This window comes from Cervus canadensis, chromosome 24, assembly GCF_019320065.1.
Source record: "Cervus canadensis isolate Bull #8, Minnesota chromosome 24, ASM1932006v1, whole genome shotgun sequence".
NCBI classification, from domain to species: Eukaryota; Metazoa; Chordata; class Mammalia; order Artiodactyla; family Cervidae; genus Cervus; species Cervus canadensis.
The window spans coordinates 31,245,027-31,268,247 of record NC_057409.1 but is presented as its reverse complement, the minus strand read 5'-3'; the positions used below and the strand labels follow the sequence as shown (position 1 = coordinate 31,268,247).

The 23,221-nt window shown below is 38.7% G+C and overlaps 1 protein-coding gene across 1 annotated transcript; it reads left to right on the top strand.

The window, feature by feature from the left end:
- Positions 1 to 392: 392 nt before the first annotated feature.
- ATIC (5-aminoimidazole-4-carboxamide ribonucleotide formyltransferase/IMP cyclohydrolase) lies at positions 393 to 22,731 on the top strand. Its single transcript, XM_043445361.1, has 16 exons — positions 393 to 554; positions 871 to 997; positions 2,493 to 2,569; positions 3,252 to 3,318; positions 5,051 to 5,139; positions 6,013 to 6,164; positions 6,516 to 6,672; positions 9,518 to 9,643; positions 10,471 to 10,578; positions 11,363 to 11,448; positions 12,491 to 12,580; positions 13,857 to 13,985; positions 18,352 to 18,444; positions 19,646 to 19,828; positions 20,796 to 20,951; positions 21,275 to 22,731. The coding sequence occupies exons 1-16, from the start codon at positions 536 to 538 to the stop codon at positions 21,392 to 21,394; spliced, it is 1,779 nt and encodes a 592-aa protein (XP_043301296.1). The 5' UTR covers positions 393 to 535; the 3' UTR covers positions 21,395 to 22,731.
- The last annotated feature ends 490 nt before the right edge of the window (positions 22,732 to 23,221 follow it).

Sequence of the window (23,221 nt, the reverse complement as noted above, 5' to 3'; positions counted from 1 at the left end):
GACATGAGTTTGAGTAAACTCCGGGAGTTGGTGATGGACAGGGAAGTCTAGAGTGCTGCAGTCCACGGGGTCGCAAAGAGTGGGATGCGACAGACCGACTAAACTGAACTGAACTGACTTTTCTATCGGAGCTTTCAACACTTTTAACTACACTTCAGCCTCTAGGACAGGTTGCCCTGGGCAACAAGAGTTAGCCCCCCCCCCCCAAAAAAAAAAAAGAGTTAGCCCCAGGGGCCTGGGACGGCCACATTTTGATGGCAAGGATAAAAACTCCCAGAGTATGAGACTGCTGGCGGCGATCCCTTAAAGTTAAGGGTTTAGACAGCCAGCTGCAGCCAATCCCTCTTTCCCTTACAGCCCTGAGGCGCCAATTCTGCAACTGAACACGGGCGGGTTGGATCACGTGACGGATCAGGTGCTCACAGGGCCCGCCCCGCTTCCTTCCGGGATAAATTCTGGCCGCACCGCCTCCTTGTGCACGTGTTGTCGCCGCTGTTGTCCCCAGCTTGTCCGCGGACCCCTGCGGCCTGCAGCCATGGCACCCGGCCAGCTCGGTGAGGTCCTCGGCGCCCTGGCGGAGCCGCGCCGTCGGCCTCCGTGCCCCGCCGCGCCCTCACCCCGGCGATGGCGGCGGCCGGATGGGAGCTGTGGGGCCCTGGCTGGGTGAGGGGCGGCGCTGCGGTCGGCAAGGCCCGGGCCCGCGCGCTCGAGTGCGGCTCGCTGGCGGCGGACCCGACCCCGGGCCAAAGTCTTGAGTAGTGGGGACCGTGAGATTCGCGACTGCCCTCTCCAAACCGCTCCGCCGCCCCTGGACCCCCTGGGCTTTGAAGCACTTGTACTGAGAGTGATGCGAAATGTCTTTTGTTTCAGCTTTATTTAGTGTCTCTGACAAAACTGGCCTTGTGGAGTTTGCCAGGAACTTAGCTTCTGTTGGTTTGAATCTGATCGCCTCTGGAGGGACTGCAAAAGCCCTCAGAGATGCTGGTTTGGCAGTCAGGTAAGGCACAACTTGCTTTTTAAAAGTTAAGTCCAATCCAAACGTAGTTTGGTGACGTTGACCAGAAAGTATTCCATTCACTGCATGACATAACGTTATTTGCTCCTCCCAACAGTGCTGTGAGATTGTTAAGTTAAACCACCTTTTTCAGAAGATGAGGCTTAAACTTAAACTTATTTTCAAGAGTAAGGAGTTACAGAGTAAGGAGTTGGGACCTCCAGAGGCCTCATTTCAGAGCCCCTGCCCCCTCAGCCGAATCTTATAACACATTAAATTAGGTGCATTGTTTGTTGTGCAAGAAAGGAGTTGTGATTTTCAGGATGCTCATGATCTTTTTTTTTTTTTTTTTTAAGAAATGATTTATTTTTGGCTGTGCTGGCTCTTTGTTGCTGCCAGCAAGCTTTCTCTAGTTGCAGTGAGTCAGGGGCTTCTCATCACCCTGTCTTCTCTTGGACTCCTAAGAGAAGCTCTGGGCTCTAGTGCTCACAGACTTCACTGAAAGCTGTGGCTGTGGGGCTTATTTGCCCCACATGATCTGTTTTGACTGGCTTTTATTTAGTGAAACTGTTCACATCATTTAAACTCAACTCTTAAGATTCAACCTCTCTTCCCCCAGTATCTGTGGTAACCATGTACAACATGTTGATGTCTTTTCTTCCAGGGTTTTTATAAGCGTGGTCTTTATTTCATAGCTCATACAGAAGACAGATAATTTTGCTTTTATCCCCACATGTTGTGGCTTTTCAAAAACTTGGCAGGCTTCGCTGGTGGTATAGTAGTGAAGAATCCCCCTGCCAGTGCAGGGGACACAGGTTCAATCCCTGCTCCAGGAAGATTCCACAAGCCGTGCAGCCGCTGAGCCCCTGTGCCACAGCTGCTGAAGCGTGGGTGTCCAAGAGCCCGTTGCTCTGCAACATAAGCCATGGTAATGAGAAGTCTACCACAACTGGAGAATAGCCTCCACTTGCTGCAATTAGAGAAAGCCTGTGGGAAGCGCGGAAAACCCAGCAAGCACAGCCAAAAATAAATGAATAAATTTTTAAGAAAAATAAATAAAAATTTGCTTGTAAATTCGGCCAAAGAAAGTGTTCAGGTCAATTTGGGGATATGGATTGATACTTAAATGCTGTCTTTTATTTGACCCTGGGTCGAACTTCGTGACTATCTTTTCCAGCTTACATTTTTATGTTATTTTTTTTCTTTTTTCAATGTAAAGGTTTTTAACTTTTATGTAGATCAATCCAAAAGGCTAAATCCTTGCTATCCCTTTTAGTCTGTTCCTGAGATAAGGATATTAATAATTTTGTTGTATATTGTCAAATTACTTGTGAGTTGAATTTATTTCTTAATATTTCATTAGTGTGGCTTATGATTCATTTTCTGAATTCTGAAAATCCAGGCTCTGAACAAATGTTGGAAGATACTTTGAAATGGTATAAAATGTAAAATGAAACTCAGCAGAAACAGTAGCAATATTCTGTTTGTCTGTTTTCAGAGATGTCTCTGAGATAACTGGATTTCCTGAAATGCTAGGGGGGCGTGTAAAAACCTTGCATCCTGCAGTCCATGCTGGTAAGTGGTTGGATATCTTCAATTTAAAATGGTCAGTGGTTTTCAATAAACTTTGCAGTGGGTTGGCCAAAAAGTTTGTTGGGCTTTTTCCATATCATCTTGTGGTTAATAGAATAAGCAGGAATAAGGAAAAGGCAGATCATAGCTCAAAAAAAAAAATACCTGTGAGGTTATGTTGGTTTTGTCATATCTGCTGCTAAAGTTCATAATACATTAGAATGTTTAAAATACAGTCTTGTTTGCTTTATTACCTGATGGATTCCTCTGGTTGCTGTTAGTCCTGGCCTGATAAATAATTTAGAGTTTATTTCCTGCTGGAGTTAATGAAAATACTTAGGTTTTAAAGAGTGAAAAAACTCTTGCTGTGGTTCAAGCTTGGAATAAAGTGTCACAGTGTAACTGACTTTCAAAGGAATCTTTTTAAATGCTTTACTACTTATGGGAGTATATGCATGGATGGAACTGACAACAGGTGAAAATTCTTGTACATTTTGTTGCTCAAGAAAAAGGGAATCGGGAACTGATGCAGTTTTTAAGTATACTCACTAATCCTAATTTTGTACTGTCTGGTATTAATTAGGCAGTGCTAGGGGCTTTAACATGCTTGATCCAGTCATGTTAGAAAGAAGTGCCTTATTCTGGCTTGTTTTTTGAACCTAATACTTTAACTTTGTTGAATTAGGAATCTTGGCTCGTAATATCCCAGAAGATAGTGCTGACATGGCCAAACTTGATTTCGATCTTATAAGGTAAAAAATTTCAAAGTTGAACTTTTACTACATTAAGGATCAAAGACAAAGAAGCCAAATCTGGTGTCTCTTTTTAAATATCAAGGTTAGCATTAGGCTTAGCTTCCTGTTTACTTACTGTAAACATTTATTGAGGACTTTGTTTGTGACATTGTATGTGGGTAAGCATTTTGATTTTGCCTAATTTATATTCCTGAAATACATAATTATGCTTAAACAGCCTTTGCTTTTTTTAAAAATTATGATCTAAATTGTGGTGCATATAAGTAACTTAGTTATTTGAATAATGGTATTCATCATTTCTTTTTGTCGCATAGGTATAATAGCTTTATTCAGATATAATTCACATACCATATAATTCCGCAGTTTAAAATAGATAATTCAGTAGTTTTTAGTATATTTAGAGTTGCACAGTTACCACCACAGTTAATAGAATATATTCATCACTGCACTTCCCTCTGGCACTCTCCCTCCTGCCCGAAAACTCTGCCCATTAATGTTCAATCTCCATATCCCCCAACAACCTAGGCAGCCAACAGTCTATTTTCTGTCTCTCTGGATTTACAATGAACACTGCCCATTAGTGGAATTGTATAATATATGGTCCTTTATGACTAGCTTCTTAGCATGTTTTTAGAGTTCATCCATGTTATAGCATATATCATTGATTCATTTTTTTATTGCTGAAAAGTAATCTCTTATGTAGATACACTCTCAGTTGATGGATATTTGGATTGTTTCCACTTTTGGATATACTGACTAAAGAAACTGGACATTTGTGTACGAGTTTTTGTGTGGACATATATTTTCATTTCTCTTGGGCATATACCTGGGAATGTTAATTTCATGGTTATCTGGTAACTCTTTAACCTTTTTCAGGAGCTGCCAGACTTATTTCCCAGGCCTCATCAATTTACATTCCCACTGGCAGTGTACAAAGGTTCTTTTTTCTCTGCATCTTCACCAACATTTGTTATCGATTTTTTTTTTTTTTTTACATTTTTAGTGGGTATAATACAGGTTTCTTGTGATTATGATTTGCATTTCCTAATGATGTTGAGCATCTTTTCATGTGCGTACCTTCAGAGAAATGTATTCATTTGTACACCTTCAGAGAAATGTCTTTTCAGATGCTTTGCCCATTTTTTAAAAAATTGAAATATAATTGCTTTACAATGTTGTGTTAGTTTCTGCTATATTGAGTTATTTATCTTTTTATTATCGAGTTGTAAGAATCCATTTTATCCCATTCTGTAGATTGTTTTCATATTCTTAATGGTATCATTTGGCCATCATAAATGCTTTAAATTATGGTAATATCCAACTTATATGCTTGTGCTTTTGATGTTATTTCTAAGAAGCCATTTTAAAATATAATGGAAAAAAATAAAAAAATATAATGAAGATTTATGCCTATATATGTTTTTTTAATTTTTAGGGCTTGATAGTACAGTGGCTAGCTCAGGTCACCCAGGCCGCAACATTTCGTTATGACTTGGTGGGAATAACGTGTACTGAGAGCATTTGCTAACTCTGGCCCCTTCTGTTTCCCTGTGCTCTGCAACCATGAGAGGCCCTGATGTTACTCTGTAACTTTTTAGAACTTTAAAATGTCAAACTCAGAGTTCATTATTTTAGATCATTAGAGGTTTTGGTTATGTTAGCAGCTACTGATGTGTAAATGGTGGAGGTTTCCGCTTTTTAATGATAGCTGAATTCCTCTTTGTTTCAGAGTTGTTGTTTGTAATCTGTATCCCTTTGTGAAGACAGTGGCTTCTCCAGGTGTAACTGTTGAAGAGGCTGTTGAACATATTGACATTGGTAAGTTAGGAAAACGATATTTGAAGACTGTTTACACTGTAAATGAAGTGACTCTACTGTCTGAGCCACCAGGGAAGTCCCAGTGTTCACTGTTGAAGGAGTAGAAGATAGTCTCTGGGATTGTTGTTGTTTAGTCACTAAGTCGTGTCCATCTCTTTTGTGACCCCATGGACTGTAGCCCACCAGACTCCTCTGTCCATGGGATTCTCCAGGCAAGAATACTGGAGTGGGTTTGCCATTTCCTCCTCCAGGGGATCTTCCCGACCCAGGGATGGAACCGCATCTCCTGCAACAGCAGGTGGATTCTTTACCACTGCACCACCTGCGAAGCCCAAAACAACGTGTGGGCGTGCTTGCATGCTCAGTCACGTCCGACTCTCTGCGACCCCACGGACTATATCCCTGGGATTTCTCAAGCAAAAATACTAGAGTGGGTTGCTATTTCCTCCTCCAGGGGATCTTACCGACCCAGGGATCAAACCAGTGTCTCTTGTGATTAATTCATTGATATTTTCAGAACTCTTGGTGTAGAGATTGATCTGGCTTATTTTTTAAATATGACTGAGCATGCACATATTTTCTTTATTTTGGGGCTTCCCAGGTGGCTCAGTGGTAAAAAATCTGCCTGCCAAGCAGGAGATGCGGGTTCGATCCTTGTGTTGGACAGATCCCATGGGGATGGAAATGACAGCCCACTCCAGTATTCTTGCCTGGAAAATCCCACGAGCAAAGGAGCCGAGCAGGCTAAAGTCCTTGGGGGTCACAAAGAATCAGAAGTGACTGAGCATGTTTTCACACACACAATATGTACAGTCACTTGATTTGAAAGAGGTTAAACTGATGAAAATGCAAATCATCTTTTGTTCTTCAAAGGAGGGGTGACTCTGCTGAGAGCAGCAGCCAAAAACCACGCTCGGGTGACGGTAGTATGTGAGCCGGAGGACTATGCAGCCGTAGCCTCAGAGATGCAGGACTCCGACAGCAAAGACACATCCTTGGAGACAAGACGCCTGTTAGCCTTGAAGGTGGGAGCACGCTTTTATCTGGTGCGCTGTTTGCAAAACCAGCAATACTCCGTTCTCACCACATCACATCACCTGCCAGGGCTCTGCTTGGAGCTGTTATCCTTTTATTAGAAATGGAGAGACCAACATTCAGAGAGTTCTTCTGTCTAAAAATTGAAAGCGAAGTGGAAAGGGAGTAATTCTTTTTGCTGTTTAGTATTAGTTGGTGTCTTTCCTGCATGGATATGTGTGTGGGTTTGTGGGTGTAGTTGGGTATATAGCACTTGAAAATGATTTTTAACCTCAGATTTGGTTTTAACCCCAGTTTGGGAAATACTGTGGGTATTTCACAAACCTTAACTTTTTTTTTAGGCTTTTACTCATACAGCACAGTATGATGAAGCAATTTCAGATTACTTCAGGAAAGAGTACAGTAAAGGAGTATCTCAGATGCCCCTGAGGTATGGCATGAACCCTCATCAGACTCCTGCCCAGCTGTATACCCTGAAGCCCAAGCTCCCTATCACAGGTAAAGGCTGAGGATACATGGCATGGTTTGCCATGTCTGGGTGTGTATGTGTTGTTCTTTCTCTTGTGTCAGACGTGATTCACTTTTTAGAAAATGAATTGCATGATACCTCTTATTAGTTCAGTTCAGTCGCTCAGTCGTGTCCGACTCTTTGCGACCCCATGGACCGCAGCACGCCAGGCCTCCCTGTCTATCACCAACTCCCGGAGTTTATTCAAACTCATGTGCATCGAGTCGGTGATACCATCCAGCCACCTCATCCTCTATTGTCCCCTACTCCTCCTGCCCCCAATCCCTCCCAGCATCAGGGTCTTTTCCAATGAGTCAACTCTTCGCATCAGGTGGCCAAAGTATTGGAGTTTCAGCTTCAGCATCAGTCGTTCCAATGAACACCCAGGACTGATCTCCTTTAGGATGGACTGGTTGGATCTCCTTGCAATCCAAGGGACTCTCAAGAGTCTTCTCCAACACCACAGTTCAAAACCATCAATTCTTCTATGCTCAGCTTTCTTCACAGTCCAACTCTCACATCCATACATGACCACTGGAAAAACCATAGCCTTAAAAAAAAAAAAAAAAACCATAGCCTTGACTAGACGGACCTTTGTTGGCAAAGTAATGTCTCTGCTTTTTAATATGCTGTCTAAGTTGGTCATAACTTTCCTTCCAAGGAGTAAGTGTCTTTTAATTTCATGGCTGCAGCTACCATCTGCGGTGATTTTGGAGCCCAAAGAAATAAAGTCTGACACTATTTCCTTTTATAATCGCCTGAAATTTGAGTTGCCAGTGGGACTTGTAAACAAAAAATATTGCGATAATCCAGGGTTTTGAAGAGAAGTCAAGATTAAGATACAGATTGGAGTACTTTTGTGTGGATATTGGTTTTGAAGATGTTGGGACAGGATGAGGTGGTCTGGATTTCATAGTAAGATGGTTAGGACCCAACCTTGAGGTGGCAGTAACGGAACCATCAGAGGAAACAGGGCTGCTGAGAGCAGTGGCTGTTTGATGGAGAATGTTGCAAAAAAGCAACTTCCTTGGAATGATGGATTGATCTGGTAGCCTGGTTGAAATGGGCCAAAATAGTAATGAGAGGTTAGGAACTAAGAATGATATAATTCTTTGAAATTAGTCAGGGCTCAAGGATTTGTAGAGTAATAAAGAGAGTTTTACAGGTTTTTGGTTCTGTTGTGTTGTGCTTCATTGCTCAGTCATGTCCAACTCTTTGCGACTCTGTGGACTGTAGCCCGCCAGGCTCCTCTGTCCATGGGGATTCCCCAGGCGCGAATGCTGGAGTGGGTTGCCATGACCTCCTCCAGGGGATCTTCCTAACCCAGGGATTGAACCCAGGTCTCCTGCATTGGCAGGCATGTTCTTTACCACTGAGCCACTAGGGAAACCTGATATTATCTTGCATAATAGTTTTACCACCCTAAGAACTCCTCCCCTTCAGCCTTCTAACTAACCACAGGCAGCCACTGATCTTTTCACTGTCTGTATACTTTTGCTGTATCCAGATATTGTATAGTTTTAAACAAACAATATGTAGTCTTTTCAGACTGACTTCTTTCACTTAACAGTTTGTATTTAAGGTTCCTCCATGTCTTTTGATAGCTCATTTCCTCTCATTGTGGAATAATATTTCACTGTGTGTGAATGTACGTTTATTCATTCACCTATTGAAAGACATCAAAAATAGAAGGATGCTGTTTGGCAGTTTATGAATAAAGCTGTTATAAAGATTTTTGTACATGCTTTTGTATAGATGCAAGTCTTCAATTCATTTGGGTAAATACCTAATTTTCTGTTGTATAATTTTATTGCACGTTTAGTTTCCTTTCTGACTCCCCTCATAAGCTTCATGATGACAGTAATTTGGGAGGGACTGTTTTGTTCACTGATAACATCCCAAGTTCCTAGAACAGTGCCTAACATTGTAGTAGGCCCTCAGTAGATACTTGGCAAGGTTTTGCTTGTGAAAGTATCTGCTATCAAAGATAACACAGAGGAAATGAAATTGTTAAGTTGTTTTTAATTGGTGGCCCATTATTTTGTGTGTGTATGCTAAACTTCTTGTAAATATTTATCCATAAGATTTTGGCTTTTAAAAATCCTTCCACTGTTAAGAAAAGAGGCAGCAAAAAACTTGTAGACTCCTTTTTAACTGCATTTCAACTTGAACCCAAACCTGCTGAATCCAATTAAAAGAAGAGGACCCCCTCCCCTGTCCAACAAATGAGTTTGTCCCCTCCATCTTTCCCACCCACTAAACTCCTGCTTTAGTTTATAACATTATTTCTTAAACTGACCCGACTTACAACTTTAAAATACTATGCTCAGTCGTGTCCAACTCTGCAACCCCATGCACTGTAGCCCCCCAGGCTCCCCTGTCCATGGGATTCTCCAGGCAAGAATACTGGAGTGGGTTGCCATTTCCTTCTCCAATACTATATTATAAATACTCTAAATTGTACACTGAAGTCGCAACAATTATTTTATCTTAGCTCTGTACTGAAGTGGATCCCTGATGATTGCTAGTCTAGTTGTACTTTTTCTTGTTCTGAATTCTCTGCTGATTTATTTATGGGTTGGCTGGCTTTGGTCTTCATGGTATGTGCTCATATTTATGTTCATGCATTTCTGTGTGTGTGTGTGTGTGTGTTTGGTAAGGTGGGTTCAGACTCTGGTGCCTTTATTCACTCATCTCACTGAGTTCTGTTTGCGTCTTCATTATACTTCTTTTGAAGCATTTTTGTGCAGTCTTTATATGTTTAAATTTTTTTCTAGGAAATGTACACATCTGATCTTATTGACCTTGCTTGTTCATGTGTATTTTTACATGTAGTTCTGAATGGAGCCCCTGGATTTATAAACTTGTGTGATGCTTTGAACGCCTGGCAGCTGGTGAAGGAGCTCAAAGAAGCTTTAGGCCTTCCAGCCGCTGCTTCTTTCAAACATGTTAGCCCAGCAGGTAAAGCATTGCACCCTGGGATTCTCTGGAACTGTTCAAAATTAACTTCTTTTTAAATTTTTTAGAAATTTGACAAGATCTAAAGCAAATGTAAACAGTCTGGGAAGTCCGAAACCACTTTTGATTAATAATGATATCAACACAGTAATGGGATAAAATCAGATAACAATAACATGTACATGTATTATTTACGTGAAAATAATGTGTAATATTGTTATAAGATAGGAAGGTCAGGAAATAGTTTTATTTGTAGTGGAAGCATGTTTTAGAAAATAAAAGTGATGTTGCCTAATGCAGAATGACTAAAATTTTTCCACATGGTTGAAAATTTAACTGAGTGGACATCAAGAATTTGTTACTACACTTGTAACTATCTATGGCCATTGTCTGAGAGACCTTTTTGCTTCTGTGTCTCAGTCAACTTTACAACTTATTTATAACTCCCACTGACAATTCACCACATAATTAGTTCTCAGATATTGTTTGGATGTTCAAACAGTGGGAGCAGCAGGAAAATAATGTCTGATGTCAGGCAGGACAGAGAAAGAGTTGGTAATGAAGTAAAGTAGCTCCATACACATGCCTGGTGCTAGCAGACTCGGTGGCTGTATTTCAGAGGCCAGAGAGGAGAGATACTTCCCTGCTTCACCCTCTCCTGCAGTTATATTTTGGCATTTAATTATCTGGCCAAGTAGATTTTTGTTTAATTTGGCCTAAGCACTGGAAAGGACCCTGCATAGACCAGATGTTTGGAAAAATGTTTTCCTAATGTAGGAATTGACAAGTGGTAACTCAGATTTTTGATTTATTAATGGTCTCTATACCAGGTGCTGCTGTTGGAATTCCACTTAGTGAAGACGAAGCCAGCGTCTGTATGGTCAATGATCTGTACAAAACCCTCACACCTATAGCCACTGCATATGCAAGAGCAAGAGGTCAGAAGAATAATAGCATGTGGTTTTTTTTTTTTTTTTTTTTTTCTTAGAGGAAAAGTAATATTTTATCTTAAATATCCTTTTTGTTAAAAGATTTCAAATTATTTTAATTCATTTTTTATTAGTACTTCAGAATAACTGTATGAGAGCCTTGGAATAAATTTTTGTTTATAAAAATGTGTGTTTTAGTATTTTAATGTAATAAAGGGGATCACAATTGGAATTTGGTACATAAAATTTCAAATTAGGCTATTGATTTTGTATTGTATTTGTATTGCTTAAATTGTAGTTATTTAAGTACACTGAATTTGGTTAAAGTTAATATTTTACATAATTCACAAATGTCTAGTTCATGAGTTTAATAGCCTATGAATATTATAATAACATTAATGGGAGATTATTGAGATACTTTATCATAGTTTGCCTTCTACAGCAAGGGTTAGCAAGCTATTACTCAACGGGCTAGTCCAGCCCACCACCCATCTTTGTCAATATAGTTCAATTGGAGTAGGGTAATATAGTATTGTCAGTGACTGTTCCAACCTCAGAGTTGAAACAAGGATCACAAAGCTTAAAAAATGTTTACTATTAGGCCCTTTGCTGAATGTTGCTCTAGAAGGTAAAATTAAAGAATATTTCTTACTGATTATTTCAATTAAAGAACTTACTAATCACTGTTTAAATTGTAGATTTTATGTGATCACTTTGGGGTTTTTTGAATGTTATTTTTTTCTGTATAAGGATAATCTGTGATAAATACACACATTTTAATTTTTGTTTACAGGGGCTGATAGGATGTCTTCCTTTGGTGACTTTGTTGCATTATCTGATATTTGCGATGTCCCTACTGCCAAAATTATCTCCAGAGAGGTTAGTGGAATTCTGTATCTTGATCCATATATAACTGAGTAGAGCCAAATTTTACATAGTGTTTATTGAAACCATAATGTATAATATTTGTATTTGGCTATTGTGATATAAGGTTTTATATATTCTTTTAAATTTTCTAGTCATTATTTTAATGCCAAATTATTATTTCTGAAGTTGACTGTAAACCTTCATTAGGTCTGTAATGAAAGAAAGAGACTGTATAGTGGGGGACATTATAACCTACTCTGAAAAAGTAACCCCCATCAATTGAGTACCAAACAAGCATTCCAGAAAGGTGGGGGGGGGCGGGGGTGGTTGTTGGGGATTGGGGAGACAGAAGAAGAATGAAGTTAGCTCAGGTAGCTTGGAAGGAAATAAGTTAGCAATTAAGGCTAACAGGGTCTGTGGCTTGACCATATTTAGTTTTATCTCAGGGCTTCTTATCACCCCTACCATCCCAGCTGCAGTGGAGCTGGCATGCTGCTTTATAGGTTATATAGCATGAGGCTTGGGGTGTGAGCTGTGACTTTTGTACCTTTTGTGTCTTTAGCTATACTGTGTTAATCTCTGATTTCCTCTGAACCCCTTCTCTTGCTGTTGAGGAGCCTGCCTTGCCTCGGATCATTTAGCCAGGTTCTAGCAGAGCCAGAACTGGAAGAACATGCTCTGTTTAATTAGTGCAAAACAACCCCTGAACAGAATGGTTAAAAAAGTCATGTTGTCTTCCTAAGATACATGTATGACAGCAGATCATTCATATATTCTCCCTTATAATTGAAACAGACAACCAAAACGACACTAATGAGATAAGATCAGCTGTAAAAAGTTGTCTTCTAGCACAGACTCATCTTTTCCAAGTGTAGTGTTTGTATTATCTAGTGGAGGTAGAAACCAGAAACTGCTGCTGCATTATTGTTTTTTTTTGCTTTTTTTTTTTTGCTGCTGCATTATTTATGACAGCAAAGTATGTCTAAATTGTTTAAGAGGTGTCCTCTGATTTTTTTTAAATCGAAATTAATATCTAATGTTGATACGTATATAGGTATCTGATGGTATTATTGCCCCGGGATATGAAAATGAAGCTTTGAAAATACTTTCCAAAAAGAAAAATGGGAATTACTGTGTTCTTCAGGTTAGTACAATTCATATTTGCAGTAGTAATTTGTTCTTTTATTTTTCCCCATATTTAATCTTTCCTTTATACTGACAACCCTTCTAATTTATCCTTCTTTACTATGATTTCTTTATCCTTAATCCTGCAGATTGTTTCTTCCTGTTAATTTTTTGAGTTTCAGATCAAGATAGCTTTCTCACCCTTTCTTTTAACTTTTTAAAAAGTAATTTATTTAAAATAGTTTCCTATTCAAAAGGTATTAAAGGTTATTTGAAATCTTTCCTTCTGCCACTCTGTTACCTTTTTTTAAAGTAATATCTTCAATTTCTTGCTCATCTTTCCTGAAATACATAGTCTGTGCATATTCAGGAAATACTTGATTGATATTCAGCACAATGACAGTATCATGTTTCAGGGTGTCAGAATACCAGGGCTTCCTCAGTATTTTGTTTGGGAGTCTGGCTAAGTTTGCACCTAGACACATAATTACAACCATGAAAAAAACTGTTTCCTCGCCTGACCAGTGGCAAGTTTTTTTACGTCAGTTATAGGTGGGCACATCTCAGTTTTAGAAATTTTATAATAGAAAAGAAAAGGACCATTTTAGAATTCATGAAAATGCAAATTAAGTAGAATTAATAGGAAGGCGTGCTTCTAAGTTACAGGTTATCAGTGCTTTGTGTACTGTATAAGTATAGAAAATGTCTGGGGAGAGAGTAGTTTTATGACACAGGTTATTCCCATGTCCCATCATTTCAGATCAAAATCTGGAAGAGGTCAAGAGAGCCATGAATGACATACTCCTTTTCAAATGACAAAGACACATACTACAAATGCTATTCTCCATTGAACTTTTTAATCTTGCTGAGTATTTGTAATACATTGTTAGAAAGAAAAGAAAATTAGTGGTTAATTTTTGTGCCACTGCCTGTTTTGTAGCCAATCTGTTTTATCTACTGTTTTTTGTTTGTTTTTTTTTTAAAAAAAACTATGTGGGTAGTGCTTTCAGTTACTGAAACCAGAAATTCTCTGTTGGAATCAATGATTATATTATGTTGGTGTAAGTTACAAAATCCTGTGAGGTTATAAAGCCTATAAAGTTTTGGAGTAAAATATTGGTGCCTGGCCATTCTATTACATCCATCCTGAAATGATCTTGTACCTGCTTAAGTCAGGGGGAAAAAAATGCATATAACTTTGCTTGTAATAATATACTTTGAACATAAATTAAGTGAAAGATTTTGAGAGATGTAGATTTTTTTACTCTTAACTTTTTAAATTTGTGTTTATTTAGATGGACCAGTCTTACAGTCCAGATGAAAATGAAGTTCGAACTCTTTTTGGTCTTCGTTTAAGCCAGAAGAGAAATAATAGTGTTGTCAACAGGTCACTGTTTAGCAACATTGTTACCAAGAATAAAGATGTAAGTCTGAAAAATAACTGAATACCAGTAATTCAGTAGACCTGTTTTTTAATATTTATATGCTTATGTATTTATGAAGGCCCATATTTTAAAACTGATCGATACACAAAGAGCTAGCCCTTCTTTGATTTGTCAGGTAAGTTTGAGAACTTCAAAAGTGAACAAAAGACCAACCATGTTAGAAACTTTTGTGCATCTGTGTATATGTGGTTGGTTATCTTCAGTTCTTTGTAAATGGGATCGTGTCTTTTTATCACTGGACTTTTTTCCATGCATTAAGCTACAACTATGTTTCTGTATCAGTAAGTGTAGGTTCACATCTTCATCAGAAAGCCCACATGGCAGTCTGTGTACTGTGACGGATACCTAGGTTCTTTCCACGTTCAGTGCTGTAGTCCATGTTTACATGTAGTAATGAATTTGCTTTTGTCCTGTTGTCAGATTTTAGAAGGACATGTTCCTAGGATAATACTGGATTGGGTGTTTGTTTTTTAATTACATGTTTGATATTATTTAATATGCACAGCTCCCTCTGAGTGGAGCATGACCACTGTCATCTGTATTGTAAAGATCACAAAATTGTGAGATAGAGGACAATTAAGAGATTTGGTTACACAGTAAGGAAATGGTTGAGCTGGTACTTGTTTTTCTGAGATCTCCTGATTGGGCCTTCAGTTTTAAAGGATATTTTCTCCAGATCTGATGTTGGCTGTACTTTTTTTTTTTTTTTCTCATTACTTTGGATGTGTAACTAACTTCATCATTATCTGGTCTTATTTGCTGGTATGCCTGGCATTTTTGATTGAATACTCGCCATGAGATACAGATGAACTAAAAATTCACATTTTTAAGGCAAGACAGGAAAAATTTAAACATAAAACTTGCTCTCTGCCCTTTGGCCTCCTGTCTCCCCTTGAGTGTGCACTGTGCATCTATGTTATGTACTAACCAGGCCTCCCCAGTGATAGAATTACCTGCTCAATCATAAAGACCACTTTTTCTTCTGGTCCCAACCATGTAATTCTTAGAAGGTAAGTTCTGTGAGGGGTCACAATGACCCACCACCCTGCCTTGTATGGGCAGACATCTTGGGTGAACTTTATGTATATTGCCAATACATTACGTCCCTTAAAAATAGAGATTCCTATAGAGCAGACTGATCAGACAGTGTAGGAAGATTCTGGGCTGCACATAATGGAAATTCATAGATTAAAACTTATGACCTTACTAATATTACTCTTACTATTTATTTCTGTCTGTTTTACAATATCATTCTGTCTTGCAAATGTGTGACTGAACATTCGATAAAAATAGTGATGACTTTGCAGTGAGTTGAAATGATTGATCAAATATATCTTCCTATAAAGTCAATGATTGTGACAGTGTTAACTATAGATACGGGAAGAAGCGAAAAGAGGGAACCATTTCTTGTACCATAACAGGTAAGACATGTGGCCCAGAGGCTTTTGGTCACTGTTAACAGGGACCAGTCCAGTAAGAACACATCAGGTGGCCTCTCAACAAAATTCTTGCCTGAACGGAGTGAGCATTCCTAGCACCATGGGACAAAATTAGTCAAGAAATGCCTCCCAAACCCTGGTTGAAAGTAAGACAGAGAGGGAGCGGATCATAAAATTAACAAGGTTACCTACCATCTACTTCTGTAAGAATCAAGTCTTTAGCCACTGTATTCACTGAAAGGAATTCCGAATGAGGTACTTTGTGCTCTAGAGAAACTTGACAGAACTGGCCCTCAGATAATTTAGATATTTTGAGGAGATTTTATGAAACCCAGTTTCTTGCATCTTCCCATACTTAGAAGAGTACTGAAACCATTAACGAAGGTGGGTCTTCAAGGATAGCAGTGACCTTCTACTGAGATGTGTGCTTGGTTGCATATACCCCTTCGTCTACATCAAATACATGCTTGCCCCACTCTTACCTGTTTGGAACTGTTCTCCAGGCACTCTGAGAGGCTTTCTCCTGGGTTTATAATCCTTAGGTTGACTCAGAATTTTCCATTTCTTTCGTAGATTGACTGTTGATCAGTTTTTTTGCCCATAATATTAAAGAAACCATAAAGATACTTTGAGCATCTGGTTAGTGTTATTTTCCTTCCGTAGAGCTGAGCATAGGGCTTAGCTCATTTACCTCTTAGTTACTGCCTTGCAACTAGGAAGATGCCTGGAGAGGAAAGCAGAGTCACACTGTTGCTTCCTTTATCACTGGGGTCTTTGCCTCTTGCCTCTCAGTACTCTATATTTTATGAGCTCTGTATTCAGTATTTGTTTTTAGAAAAGGATTAGTCTCTTAACAAGTCATTTTGTAACAGAAGTGGACAATGAGTTGGCTATTGTTCTCAGGTCTGAGTTCTGAGGCTTTAAGTAGAATGCTGAAAATAGGCTTTAAAATCTTTACTGGGGTAGTTCTATTAATAAGCATATAGTGATAAGGCATGATCTTTGTTGATTTACTGGGTATTTCATTTGTATTGTTGAAAGTTAATGGTGCCCTAAAATAAAAGAACATATAGGAATCATAAGTAAAGATATCTTGCAGGTTTTTGGAATCTACTCCTTTGGTAAAGATCCTGAGGTCCTGGGGTAGCAGTGTTACTTGAAGCAGCTCACAGTAAAATGGGGCTCTGGATTTTTTTTTTCACTTTTTTTTTTAACCTGGTTGGTTAACGTATTTTTAAAAATACTGAAAGGGCATTGAGCCGAATTCCATGGTACCCATGCTGCCAACCGTGCCTGTTTGTTGAGAATCTTAATTTTTGTAAGTTTTCCTTGTAGGTTTATAGGTATTGGACTGATTAATAATTTAGTGGAACTTGAGAGGTTTTATGCTTCTGGCTGTGCTCTCTTGGATATTTTTACAAGTCTGTGATTTTAATCATTTATCTAAGTTCTTTCTACTTGTTCACATGTATTTTTAATAGAAATCTGGAAACCTAAGAATGAGAATGGTGGATTTATCTTCCTTTATATTCTTCTCCCTTCTTCATGTGTTCATTTTTATGTGTATGTCCCTTTTCTTGAAATGTCTCTTCATGTCTTTTGCCCATTTTCTAATTAGATTTGTGACTGAGTTTTAAGAGGTTTTTACATATTTTGAATACTAGTTCTTTGCTGGATATGTAGTTTGCAAATACTTTTTTGCAGTCTGTAGCTTGTCTTTTTATCCTCAATACAGTACCTTTCAAAGAGCAGAAGTATTAATTTTGATGAAGTTTGATTTAACAGTTTTTCAGTTAGCTAATTTATCAATTAGCTGTGCTTACATATTTTGTCCACTTAGCATACCAGCATAAATCATTATCCTTCTTTTCAATTTTATTTGCTCTTTATAGTAAAAATAGTGACATTTTTAGTTATCATAGTTGTTTCATTCTATTTGAACCAGTATTTAGTTCATAATACATTTTTTAATACATTCTACTTAGAATATTCTAGGCAAACCAAAAATGATCCTAATATGATTTTGCCTGAAGAGCCTTGGATATGTGTGCATCACAATTGATTGTAGTGTCTATACAAATTATTCTCAGTGTTTTTTCTGAACATAAAATTTAATAGCATCTCCAGTTATTTGTTGATACTGTGATAGAGAAAATACTGTTTGTCAGTGTTGGAGTGGATATAGTTTTCATGTCTAGTGCAATATGTAAACAGGCTTAAGCCAAAATTGCTGTAAAAATGGTGTCAGTTTGAGTGTGTGATGCATTAGGCATCACACAGAGTTTCATGACAAATACATTAAATATGATCCTTTCAGTAAAACATGATAGTGTCTCCTATGAACAGTTATAAAGACTATAAAGAACTAGAAAGACTATAAAGACAGCTGAGCACTGAAGAATTGATGCTTTTGAACTGTGGTGTTGGAGAAGACTCTTGAGAGTCCCTTGGACTGCAAGGAGATCCAACCAGTCCATCCTAAAGGAGATCAGTCCTGGGTGTTCACTGGAAGGACTGATGCTGAAGCTGAAACTCTAATACTTTGGCCACCTGATGCGAAGAACTGACTCATTTGATAACACCCAGATGCTGGGAAAGAGTGAAGGCGGGAGGAGAAGGGGACGATAGAGGATGAGACAGTTGGATGGCATCACCAACTCAATGGACATGAGTTTGAGTAATCTCCAGAAGTTGGTGATGAACAGGGAGGCCTGGCATGCTACAGACCCTGGGGTTGCAAAGAGTTGGAAACGACTGAGAAACTGAACTGAGTGAACAGTTAATTTCATTCCCTCATCTGAAGGATAGAACTGCATTATAGGCCTGTTACAATAAATGACACATAGGATGCTAAAAGTTAAACAAAGTTTAACAGAAACACCAGTTTACTATTCTGTTTTTTCTAGTTGCCGGAATCTGCGCTCAGGGACCTCATTGTGGCCACCATTGCTGTCAAGTACACTCAGTCTAACTCTGTGTGCTATGCCAAGAACGGGCAGGTAACTAAGCTGTCAGACTCGCCTTGGCGGGGAAACTGCGTTTTACAAAATGATACTCAAAAATCCATCTGCCTTGAGAACTAGACTGGCTTGAAAAGGAAGACTTTGCCAAGTTTTTCTCTTTGGGTTTGTTAGTATTTACCCGGTGATGACTGTAAGGTATTGTTGGAATTAAGTATTAGAATTGGTCCTCTTGCTCCTTACCTGGAATGAGCTGGCACATTTTGGATTAACTGTTAATAGCTCCTACGGAACTAGTTTATTCGCTCCCCTCCTCCCTGTCAGTAGTATTTCCAGTGAAGAGGGAGTAGAAAGTACTAGCCCATTATTTTGCAGCTTGAAGGCTATTTTTATTTATATTTCTATAAGTCATTTTACTAAGAATCTGCAAGCTGGGGGTTAGCATCATATTTTAAATTCAACTTTATTGATACAAATTGTATAAATTTATATACAGTGAAATGCACACTTTTTAAAAAACTTTAACACACCACACAGAGTAGATGGTTGTTTGACCACTACCACAGTCAAGATGTTGAACGTTTCTTATAATCTGATGTTAAGCTAGAGGACTTCTTTCTTAGTGCACCAGCCCACAGAGAATAGAACCAAGGTGGTTCATCACCAGGACTCTGCTGGCTCTGGGGTGAAGCTGGATTTGCCATAATAACTTCAGCACTATTTCTTCTCATAGTGTCTTGAGCTCCTCTCTAGACATTTCTTAAATTATTTGGCCCATAAGTGGGAGGGGAGGGTGGATATTAAATGGAATTAATTAATATTAATAACCTGGAAAACCCTTTCAAATTCAGCATTTTAGTGATTGCCTACTGTTGCAAAAGAGCTAGATATGACTTAGTGACTAAAAACTGTTGAAAGATTGCTAACCTGTAATAACAAAAATCTGGAAGATTGTGGCTACTGGTCTAATAAGTTCAGTAAGACCATACTTTACTGCTGATGTCCAGAAGTTCTAGAAACTTCTGTGATATTAATAGCCATGCCTCAAACATCACTGAAGAGTAAAACATGAATAGTATTTATAAAATATGTTACCCTTACCTTTTAAAACTATTTGTACTTTCTTTGGCCTGATTTTTTCCCCCCCCAAAATTGATAGATTTGAGGGGGCTATGCACAGAAAATCCATTGAGAAACATGTTGTTGGAGAAGTATTCATTTTAATGCCCATGTTCTTCAGGTTATTGGCATCGGAGCAGGACAGCAGTCTCGTATACACTGCACACGCCTTGCAGGTGACAAGGCAAACTATTGGTGGCTTAGACATCACCCGCAAGTGCTTTCCATGAAGTTTAAAACTGGCGTGAAGAGAGCAGAAATCTCCAATGCCATCGATCAGTATGTTACTGGAACTATCGGCGAGGTAAAAGGGTTGTTATTGAGTGGGATTTACCCTTTGCTGTGTAACTGTCATCATCACTACAAAGAGAAAAGGTATCAGGTTGGCCAAAAAGTTTGTTTGGGTTTTTCTGTAAGATGTTATGGAGAAATTTGAATGAACTTTTTGGCCATCATATTTTTCTTGAGGCTTTAGATTGTCTAAAATTAGTAATCTCAACAACCTCTGTCTCATTTACCTTTCTTTGGCATTCTTTATCCCTTTCTGACACCACAGATGATCTGTCGTCTTAGATTATAGCCATTGGTTTAGTTTTGTATACTTGTACCCCCTGCTGGTTTTAAGTTTTGATGGCAGGGACTGTTCTTCACCCATCTTGGATGCCTGTCACAGTGCCAGGCATGTTGCTTGCTGTGTGATAGATGTGTATTCAACATTGCATACAGGTTACTTGATAGCAGGTAGCAAATGCCCCCCAGATTCTCCAGAAACTCCATTAACAACTCAGTATACTTGTGTTATGTTTCATGTTCTTTAATGTTTTCTACCTTAAAGAAGGTATGAAGGAGCATTAAAATTGTAGGTATTAGGTAGCCTGCTAAAAAAGTAGGACTTAGCCCAGTTTCTGGAAATACAAGTGCTTAATGGGTAATGGTTACAAAATAAAAATTAAGTTCTGGTCTTCTGAGGGTGTGAGTCAGCTCCACTAGGTTGTCCAGCCAGGGATAGGAATCCACAATGCAATCAACAAGTGTTGGAGAACATGCCTTGTAACCAGGAAGTGCTTCAGTCTTTTTTAAAAATGATTTTAATACTTGATTTTTCTGCTTGATTATTACACAGCAAATTGTGATCTAAGTCCTGGAAGAGGACTTACATATATGAATAAGAATAAAAGTAGATTGTAGAGTACTTTCCAACATTCTGATTTGTATCAGATAGTACTGAAAATGGTATAATACTTGTCTTTCCCCTCTGCCCCTACTTACAGGGTGAAGATTTGATTAAGTGGAAGGCACTGTTTGAGGAGGTCCCTGAGTTGTTAACCGAGACAGAAAAAAAGGAATGGGTTGACAAACTTAATGAAGTTTCCATCAGCTCTGATGCTTTCTTTCCTTTCCGGGACAATGTAGACAGAGCTAAAAGGGTAAGTATAAAGTTGGTGTGTGTTTGCATAGATTTGGTTATTATGTACCAACTATTTTAGAAATAGTGCTTCTGATTTTTTCAGTTATGAGTTATATGTAAGTTGTGATGATATGATGTATAATAGCTAGAGAATTATTTGTTCCATTTGGTGTATGGATAGCCCAAATTCCGTTATTTTGCCTCTTTGAAAATGAATCGGTCTTTGATGTGAATTGTTGTTAGCTTACTCTCTTGACTAGGCTGGCAGTGGTAGTGGTTGGTTCTGGCATGTTTTGGCATGAGGTTGTATTTTGAGAGTCGGTCTCTGTCTTCCCCTCCCAGAGTGGTGTGGCCTACATCGCTGCCCCTTCCGGTTCTGCCGCTGACAAAGTTGTGATCGAGGCTTGCGATGAGCTGGGAATAATCCTTGCTCACACGAATCTCCGGCTCTTCCATCACTGACTTCATCAATACATTATTTTATACCCTGCCTATGTGTAGGTAAAATATCATGTATGGAATTTTGAAAATAACCTTTTTTAAAAGTAAAGCATTAAGTTTTCATAATCTTTGGTCTATACTGTCTTAGTTATAGGAACTGTCTTGATTATTGTAACTTAATAGTAAATAGTGAAATTGGGTAGTGTGAGTCCTTCACAGTAGTCTTTTGGAAGGATTTCTTGGCTATGTCCAGGTCCTTGTTATTTCCATATAAATTTTCGAATCAGCTAGTCTGTTTTTACAGTAAAAACCTCTAGAGATTTTAATTGGCATTGCACTGAATCTGTAGATCAGTTTGTGGAGAATTGACATACCATCTTTTTTTCCTTTGAAGGTTGATCCCCTCTGGTTCCCACCAGCTTTTGGTTGCTTTACAGGACCTTCAAATAGACCTTTTAAATATTTTTGTCCAGTGTTCATAATCATCTGCAGGTGGATTTGTCCAAAAATTTACACCAATAAATATAAGTAATTTCTAATAATTGGCTTAAATAGCATCTATATTTCTAAGTCATTTCTAGCAAAGTATTTTCCCCCTAGGAATTTGACCGTTTTATGTTAAGTTTTCAAAGTTGTTAATTAGCATATAGTTGTAAGTAGTTTTCTGAATTTTTAAAAGATCTTTATTATGGATGTTTTGGGATGAACACAAAATAGTAAAATTCTGTGTATCCATAATATCTCATGACTGCTTGAGTTTTATCTACTTTTTCCCCACTTGCAATGCCTAAACACTATTTTGAAGCAAAGTCTGTATATTTCATTTGTAAATATTTCAATCAATTAATATAAAAATAAAGTAGAAAATAATTTTTAGAAGGAATATTCTCACACTTTAGAAAATACATGACTACTTCTATCGACTGAGAGCACCAAGAAGTATGACACCCCAGGGGCAATGAACATAACTGATGCTAAGGTCATGGTTTCTAATGCCACTATCTAAAAGGAGCCAGGACTCCTTGAAGAAATAGCTTACTGCAGTCTGAGCAGAAAACCCATAACAAAACATCTGGATCAATAAACAGTGTATTTAAGTTGGGGGAGCGTCTAGGGCCCAGGAAGAAAAACATCATCAGCCCTCACTCATGTATGAACCATCCACTGAGGGCAGCTTGTACCATCCTCATACCTCTAGGGGCACCTTCTTACTAAAGCCCAGTCTTTGTCCCCTCCTCAGAGCAAAAGTTCCTGCAGGTCTTCAAGTGCTTCCATTCTTGGACACTCCTAAAGCTCATTTTTGCTACACACCGTGCTAGGCACAAATTAACTTTAAAAAATAAATGTAATAAACCATGCCTGTGTGGAAAGTTCATTAAACATCTGTAGCTTGAAGAATCTTTTTTTTTTTCAGCCATGCTGTGTGGCTCGCAAGATCTTAGTGCCCTGACCAGGAATTGAATGTGGGCTCCAGCAGTGAAAGCGAAACGTTCTCTTAACTGCTGGATCACCAGGGAATTCCCAAGAGGCATTTTTAAATACATATATCACCATCAATGAGGTGAAAAAGAATTTTGCCAGCAGTTCCCCTGCCATTCCCCCTCCTCACCATACCTGTTCTTGATTATGGTCCTTGCTTTCCTTCTAGGACACCACCTTTGGGCCGTTTATGATAATCACTGCCTTGTTTGATACTCACCAATTTGGTGATCTTGGGGACATGTCTTGTGTTCATTGCTCAGTCGTGTCCAACTCTTTGTGATCCCAAGGACTGTAACCCAGCAGACTCTCTGTCCCTGGGGTTTTCCAGGCAAGAATACTGGAGTAGGTTGCCATTTCCTCCTCCAG